The 9530-nt window shown below is 28.9% G+C and overlaps 1 protein-coding gene across 1 annotated transcript in view; it reads right to left on the reverse strand.

The window, feature by feature from the left end:
• The window catches only part of LOC106746444 (serine/threonine-protein kinase SIK3 homolog), a 65524-nt gene extending 64851 nt beyond the window's left edge, over positions 1 to 673 (reverse strand). Inside the window, exon 1 of the mRNA XM_014623052.1 lies at positions 490 to 673. Coding sequence (XP_014478538.1) covers positions 490 to 642 — 153 coding nt within the window. The 5' untranslated portion in view covers positions 643 to 673. The remainder of the gene's footprint in view (positions 1 to 489) is intronic.
• Between the last annotated feature and the right edge of the window lie 8857 nt (positions 674 to 9530).

Here is a 9530-nt window from a genome sequence, read left to right on the forward strand (position 1 = left end):
CATCAATCTGTTCTCTCATATAGCATATTTTAAATAAAAAGAAGATTAAAGAAAATAAAATTTAGATATATTGTCACAAAAAAAACAAATATACAATCAATAGAAAATATCTTCCTGATATTACATATAATATGATACATGATGAAACATGAAAAATTAAAATTTATATCATTTATCATTTTATTACAACTTGAGATATTGTAGTTTTTGTTTCATTTGAAATATCTGATCTATAATTATTAATAAGAAGGTTTCAGAAACTTATGATCTATATATTTTAAACAATATAACAACGCTGTTTTGACACTGACAAGTTAACATACATTTTTTAAAGTTACCAGTTACTTGAATAACGAAATATAATTATATTAATGTATATTTTGAAAACGTAAAGATGAGAGAAGTATTCACATAACTATCTAAAAGATATTAACGACAAAATGACGGATTTCATGTTTGCAACTGTAAGACTTCTACGGCGTTTCCTACCTTAGATTTCGTTACGACATGGGTGGCCATTTTAACTACAGCAAAATTTCCCTTGCCAATAGTTTTTTCTAACTCATAATAACCGACACGTATGAGTTTGTTGACAGAAAATTCTTGTGAAACCTCATTGTGCGACGTCGGCACGGATGCCATTTTTTAATCACTTATCTAGCTCGTGCTTGACTCGTTGCCAATCGTAGTACTGGCTAGTATAACTTTATCTCCGATAGAGGAGCTACAATCGTTTTTATAAACTGCCATCTAGTGGTCTTAGGAAAATTTAATATATAAAATGGATATAAAATGGCTTCAATGGCTGCGTTCAGCAGACAAAGGGTGCTTTCCAATTTGATGACATAAGTCGACACAAACATCATCTTGTCTCTGTTCGCATTCAATGAATAACAAAGATAGGATGATACTTGCAGCGATTTGTATCACCAAATGGAAAGCACCAAAAATAATTTTGCAACTGTTGTAAAATTCATAAATCTGATTGATGTATGCTCTTAATCTTGGTTAAATCTAAAGACATCGGCACATAATACTTATTTTCGTGTAGGATTGTTGACTGGATAGAAATACTCCGTTTTGACTGGTGTATTGTCATTTATTTTTGGAAATACAATATAATACAATTAGAATACAGTATTTCCATCCAACAAGCAACCCAGCACGAAAACGAGCATCGTATGCCGCTGGCTTAAGAGCATACACCAATCAAATTCACGGATTTTATAACAGTTAAAAAGTTGCTTTCTCTGCTAAACGTAGCCAATGGCTGCAATCAACAGAATAAAGCAATTAGTGAGTCAATGGTCACGTTCAGCAGAACGTTTAATTTGCAACTGTTGGAAGTTTCTAAGCTAAGATTGGATTATTCTTTTAGATCTACAAGAAAAATCCAATGTCAGCATGGGAAATTTCCAACAGCAAACTAAACGTTCTGCTGAACGCAGCCAGTGATTATTGGTCTTTATTGTTAAATCCTTAAGGCTCAGATTCAGCAACGAATGTTAATCAAATTTGTCGATTAACTCGCGTTGGTAAAACCGACCTAAATTTAAACTAATTACATTGACAAATTGAGTGGGGTCTACAATGAGAATTTAAGTTCTAAGCCTTAAGAAATTGACCAATCATAATCGAATGTGAGGGGAATAATCGACTGTGATTGGTCAATTTCTTAAGGTTTAAGTATAAGAATTTTAAGTCTTAAAATATTTATGATAGACCGACACTTAAAACGGCGTCTACAATGAAAATATAAGATTTAAGCTTTAAGAAATTAACCAATCAGTCGAGTGTGAGGAAAATAATTAATTGTGATTGATCAATTTCTTACGACTTAGAGCTTAAATTCTCATTGTAGACTCCACTGGCAACCGGAAATATCTATTGGTGTTTACAATTTGCTGACTCGACCCGACTCGGACAGCGTTCCGCTATAGTATTGCAAACTATAGTGTATGTGGATGTTTATATGTAATAATCGGATTTCCAATAGGATCAATTGCAGTGCTATTAATATACTAGAGAAAAAAGTTCCCTAGATTAATCGGATTTCTAAATTGTGCCCGTGGGATAATCGAATTAGCAGCGAATGAAAAGGAACTTGCGAGAACGTTTACAAATTTACAAATTTACTCATTTTATAAAAAATAAATATCGAGAAAGAAATAAAAAAGTACGTATACACTTTGTTATTTTCATAATAATTAATGTTTATTATTCTGAAAATGTAATAAATAAATAGATGTATTTATATTTTATTGGTATATGTTAGAGAAACAAATAGATTATAATTTAAGTTTCAACTGTTAATATACAGCACAGTGACGAGAGTCGCCAACACAAAAAAAGAAATAATCGTTAATATACCCTATAAGTATAAGTATAATATTTCTAGAATATTATATGAATGTTATTTAATATTAAAATAATATTCCTATTATATTATATAATATTTTAAGAATGTTATGTAATATTTTTTAATATTATAGAAATGTTCTATTGATGTTATATGTCCACTTATATAATATTCTTGACATATTATATAAATGATCTTAGAATTAAAAAAAAAATAAAATAATAATAATATAGAAGAATATAAATAAAATATACAGGATGTCTGAGATTACCCGTACACCCCTTTTATCTTGGAAACAGAGTATTTTAGAAAGAAACAGACAGTTACGTTGATTTTTTCAAATACATCCAAATATTCTCAGTACACCCTATTTTTTATTGCATATTCTCGTAGCTTATTTTAAGAGCTTTCCAAAACACTATAATTAAATATTTTTTCATTAAGAACTTTTTGAGTTATAAGACTTGAAAATTTCAACATTTTGATAAAATACAAAATATTTTGTAAAACATGTTTCAGACAGAAGTTGTATGGCTTCGAGGTGTACATAAGACGGTGTCATTGATTTGATCTTGAATAGTTGTTTGAAAGTTATACGAAGGTTACGTTGATTTTTTCAAATACATCCAAATATTCTCAGTACACCCTATTTTTTATTGCATATTCTCGTAGCTTATTTTAAGAGCTTTCGAAAACACTATAATTAAATATTTTTTCATTAAGAACTTTTTGAGTTATAAGACTTGAAAATTTCAACATTTTGATAAAATACAAAATATTTTGTAAAACATGTTTCAGACAGAAGTTGTATGGCTTCGAGGTGTACATAAGACGGTGTCATTGATTTGATCTTGAATAGTTGTTTGAAAGTTATACGAAGGTTACGTTGATTTTTTCAAATACATCCAAATATTCTCAGTACACCCTATTTTTTATTGCATATTCTCGTAGCTTATTTTAAGAGCTTTCGAAAACACTATAATTAAATATTTTTTCATTAAGAACTTTTTGAGTTATAAGACTTGAAAATTTCAACATTTTGATAAAATACAAAATATTTTGTAAAACATTCAGTTTTCGGTAATCTATCCTAATACTTTTATGCACAGAATGATGAGACTAATCAATGGGCAATAAAAACACATAATTATCTTTGAAAAATTGTGTAATTGCTTATTACAAATTCATTATTTCTTTATTTCTCACGTTCGGGGTGTAAGATTAACGTAAGTCCCCTTGCCTCTCACTTTCATATGACTTTCAAACGACTATTCAACATCAAATCAATGACACCATCTTATATACATCTCGAAGCCATACAACTTTGGTCTGAAATGTTTTTTTCTAAAATACTCTGTTTCCAAAATAAAAGGAGTGTACAGGTAATCTCAGACATCCTGTATATATACTTATATATATACATATACGTATATGTATACTTTTTTTAGTATAAAATGTATTTTTACGTAAAATTATTTCGATTTTATTTATATGATAAAATAATTGGTATTATAATACCTTTGATATAAAAAAACTACAATTATATATGTTATATATATATACTTAGCACTTATATATATATATATATATATATAGTTGAATATTTAAAAAATATATAATATTATTAGAATATTATTATAATATTACATCTAATATTTTAAGAATATGTCTAGAATATGGCTTAATATTAAATAATATCACACGCTTATAAGATATAAATTTATTGAAATATAATATGTTTTCAGACATGATAGAGGTAAATGAAGAAGCGTTTAAGAAGAATCAATTTGGTACGTATATTATACAATTTCAATTTGGTACGTATATTATACAATTAAAAACAAAATTGTTGTTATTATTTTTAATGTTCTAGGTAAAATAATTGTGAGTGCTTCTCAACAACGAAACACTAGGTCTGTTTTTTTAAACTGCACTAGAACTGCACTGAATTGAACTGAACCGCACTGGGAAAAACTAGAGGTCTGTTCGTTTTCGCTGCACCGCTGAACTAGTGCATAAGTTGAAGAGAGACAAGTATATGTTTTCTCACTTCAACTTATTGCACTAGTTCAGCGGCGCAGCGAAAACGAACAAACTTATTGATTCATAATAACGTAAAATTGCAAAGATACTTTTGCTGTAAATATTATATCTCAAAAGTAAAAATATTGATACACATGTAGTGACACAAAATAAACACAACATTTTAACTGTGTATAATTGTATTGACTTGTCGTTGTTGGAAAACACTGGGTCGTACACTTAGAGCATATACTATTGGAGGAAGCGTGCCTTATGCTGCCAGTGTTATAATAGTGTGGTTAGGGTGCGAGAGAGAAAGGTAGATTAGAGGTGACAGCTATCTCTCTCTTACTGAACGCTCATTGGTCGATTCCAACTCCCCACTTTTGAGAGATTGTAACGTATAAATGTATACGAAATAACATTATAAAACATCTATAAATAAATAATACATCCCTAATTATGAATTAAAAATTATAGTATCAAAATATTAAATTAAGACAGAACAAATAATTAAACGTAAATACAAAACTTAAGCCCCCACAAAAGGGACTAAGTTAAATACAAGTTTTAACGCCCATCCTTATACAAACGAAGTAGCCAAGGGTACTACGGCGCGCAACTGTCGTCGCATGACGAAGTTCGGGGTTCAAATCTCTTTTTTTTTTTTATTGATGTATTTTATTATAGGATATAAATTTTTTTTTCATAAATAATCAATGTTGCAGTGTGATATGTAACATAATAGATAATATGTTTAATCAGTAACATATCATAAAAATGTTTATAAAATATTTGTGTTTATTATCATAAATAAAAAAATATAAAAACAATTTAGAATTATTTCAAGAATTTATTCGTTATTTTGGTGAATTAATTTTCTATAAATTCTTNTTTTCAAATACATCCAAATATTCTCAGTACACCCTATTTTTTATTGCATATTCTCGTAGCTTATTTTAAGAGCTTTCGAAAACACTATAATTAAATATTTTTTCATTAAGAACTTTTTGAGTTATAAGACTTGAAAATTTCAACATTTTGATAAAATACAAAATATTTTGTAAAACATGTTTCAGACAGAAGTTGTATGGCTTCGAGGTGTACATAAGACGGTGTCATTGATTTGATCTTGAATAGTTGTTTGAAAGTTATACGAAGGTTACGTTGATTTTTTCAAATACATCCAAATATTCTCAGTACACCCTATTTTTTATTGCATATTCTCGTAGCTTATTTTAAGAGCTTTCGAAAACACTATAATTAAATATTTTTTCATTAAGAACTTTTTGAGTTATAAGACTTGAAAATTTCAACATTTTGATAAAATACAAAATATTTTGTAAAACATTCAGTTTTCGGTAATCTATCCTAATACTTTTATGCACAGAATGATGAGACTAATCAATGGGCAATAAAAACACATAATTATCTTTGAAAAATTGTGTAATTGCTTATTACAAATTCATTATTTCTTTATTTCTCACGTTCGGGGTGTAAGATTAACGTAAGTCCCCTTGCCTCTCACTTTCATATGACTTTCAAACGACTATTCAACATCAAATCAATGACACCATCTTATATACATCTCGAAGCCATACAACTTTGGTCTGAAATGTTTTTTTCTAAAATACTCTGTTTCCAAAATAAAAGGAGTGTACAGGTAATCTCAGACATCCTGTATATATACTTATATATATACATATACGTATATGTATACTTTTTTTAGTATAAAATGTATTTTTACGTAAAATTATTTCGATTTTATTTATATGATAAAATAATTGGTATTATAATACCTTTGATATAAAAAAACTACAATTATATATGTTATATATATATACTTAGCACTTATATATATATATATATATATATAGTTGAATATTTAAAAAATATATAATATTATTAGAATATTATTATAATATTACATCTAATATTTTAAGAATATGTCTAGAATATGGCTTAATATTAAATAATATCACACGCTTATAAGATATAAATTTATTGAAATATAATATGTTTTCAGACATGATAGAGGTAAATGAAGAAGCGTTTAAGAAGAATCAATTTGGTACGTATATTATACAATTTCAATTTGGTACGTATATTATACAATTAAAAACAAAATTGTTGTTATTATTTTTAATGTTCTAGGTAAAATAATTGTGAGTGCTTCTCAACAACGAAACACTAGGTCTGTTTTTTTAAACTGCACTAGAACTGCACTGAATTGAACTGAACCGCACTGGGAAAAACTAGAGGTCTGTTCGTTTTCGCTGCACCGCTGAACTAGTGCATAAGTTGAAGAGAGACAAGTATATGTTTTCTCACTTCAACTTATTGCACTAGTTCAGCGGCGCAGCGAAAACGAACAAACTTATTGATTCATAATAACGTAAAATTGCAAAGATACTTTTGCTGTAAATATTATATCTCAAAAGTAAAAATATTGATACACATGTAGTGACACAAAATAAACACAACATTTTAACTGTGTATAATTGTATTGACTTGTCGTTGTTGGAAAACACTGGGTCGTACACTTAGAGCATATACTATTGGAGGAAGCGTGCCTTATGCTGCCAGTGTTATAATAGTGTGGTTAGGGTGCGAGAGAGAAAGGTAGATTAGAGGTGACAGCTATCTCTCTCTTACTGAACGCTCATTGGTCGATTCCAACTCCCCACTTTTGAGAGATTGTAACGTATAAATGTATACGAAATAACATTATAAAACATCTATAAATAAATAATACATCCCTAATTATGAATTAAAAATTATAGTATCAAAATATTAAATTAAGACAGAACAAATAATTAAACGTAAATACAAAACTTAAGCCCCCACAAAAGGGACTAAGTTAAATACAAGTTTTAACGCCCATCCTTATACAAACGAAGTAGCCAAGGGTACTACGGCGCGCAACTGTCGTCGCATGACGAAGTTCGGGGTTCAAATCTCTTTTTTTTTTTTATTGATGTATTTTATTATAGGATATAAATTTTTTTTTCATAAATAATCAATGTTGCAGTGTGATATGTAACATAATAGATAATATGTTTAATCAGTAACATATCATAAAAATGTTTATAAAATATTTGTGTTTATTATCATAAATAAAAAAATATAAAAACAATTTAGAATTATTTCAAGAATTTATTCGTTATTTTGGTGAATTAATTTTCTATAAATTCTTGGAATATTTTTTTTACATTTATGTTTCTTTTGAGTTTCTAAATGTTTAATTCTAATTTGTAAATACTTTTGTACAATTTTTTTAATTATGTTTTTTCTATGTTCATCGGGATTCGATGAATGACTAATCTTAAGAACGTTTCTCGGTATGCTATTATAGCATATTTTATACAGTTCTTGGTACATCCCTTTATTTTTATAAAAGATTCGAATACTCTGTTCAATTAATTTACAAATCACAGTAACGTCATCACATGGTTTTATTAAACCACCTCTATTTTTTTTATTAATTAAAGCACAGTTGCTACTTTCCTCACTAAGCAACAATGGGCATTGGACGCATCGCGTAATTTTTATTATTGATCGCACTATAAAACCCGCTACATATTCGATAACGTTGTCAATAAATTTGTTATTAGCTCCTTGACCATAAAAATCCGTTGACTCAGTCATGGATGGCTCGAAATAACGCGTATCGTTCAATGGATTTTTAACGCTAACAAGATTATCTGCATTGAGATCAGTGGTTGACGAGACGTGCAAAATTGTTGTATTATCCAATGCAATACAATTCGCATTCTCCGACCCTTTGACATCCGCTCGAACTAACAGTTTTTTAAAAATGTTATTGAATTGTAAACAAGTTGGATTATCATTATATCCACCTTTGCTACGAACACAACTAAAAAATATTTCCAGATGATCCTGCGACAATTTATAAGTAAGTAGATATCCATTCCAAGGTCGTATAAAGTCTTCGTAGATGTTAATTACACTTTGTAACGAAATAATTAGTCCAATAAATCCAGTTTTTTTTCGTGAATGAATTACCAAACTTCCATCAGGAAGGCGTACATTTTTAACATATTCTGTAACACTACTAACTTTCTTTATAATACATTCGATATTCTTTTGAGAAATGCCAACTTTCGATTCATTATTTGAAAATAATTCTCGCGAATTCAAGATATCAAAAGCAGTGTTAATTAGTGAACAAAAATTTGCCGTACCATCGACGTTTTCACATTCTTTTAAATTCAACTCGTGCTTCATAAATTGTAATGCAACGCTGACGCTTTCGCTCAAAGTTTGTGCAGCTAATTTCACGTTCATTTTGTTTTTTTGCCATTCTAAATGTTGTCTATTTAATTTACTTGCTCGAAGTCCATTTTTCTCTTGAAATTCAATTAAAAATTGTATAAAGGACCAAGAAATGAAATTATTGTCACAATCATACATATTCACCGTACCTATTGAATTTCTTATCAATTTTAGAACGTGACATCCATCACATACAATATAAATTTTTTTTTCTATCACTGGATGCAGAATGTAATTTTTGAAAAATGGTCCAATCGACAAATTGGCACCTAAACTACCGCACATCGTGAAATTAGTTGACAATTCATCAAACGTTATTGATGTTATTTGAGCACCTGTTGAGTGGATGGCAATTAAATTGTCGCGAACGACATCACTCTTTTTTTGAGCGCTTAAGTAATTAACAAAATAATACGAAATCGGAATTTTCCATTTTCCATTCACGCAAACAAGTAAAAATACTAATATATTTCCAGCCAGAGGTACATCGCTGCTATCAATTTTATCTCCCAAATCTATATAACCATACTCTCTTCCATTCATTAGCTCTACACCTTTTTTGATACTTATTTCATCAAAGGTCAGATTACATAATACAGGAATTTCCATGTTTTCTTTTTTCGATGACTCAACTTTTCTCCTCACAGCGTCAATACTTCCTTGGTTAATACCTGATGTACATTCAATATGCTGATACCATGTACTTATGGTTTTAGGATGAGGTAAGGATTTCAAAGAGGATAATCTAATATAATTATAAGCTTTGACTGAATAAAAATGGAGCGTTGTAGCAAAAGATCTCAAAGCTGCTGGGAACGGACATTTCTTATTTGGGTTGGTGGAGAGCATGCGC

This window comes from Dinoponera quadriceps, unplaced genomic scaffold (genome assembly GCF_001313825.1).
Source record: "Dinoponera quadriceps isolate SergipeBrazil2010 unplaced genomic scaffold, ASM131382v1 scaffold210, whole genome shotgun sequence".
Classification (NCBI taxonomy): domain Eukaryota; kingdom Metazoa; phylum Arthropoda; class Insecta; order Hymenoptera; family Formicidae; genus Dinoponera; species Dinoponera quadriceps.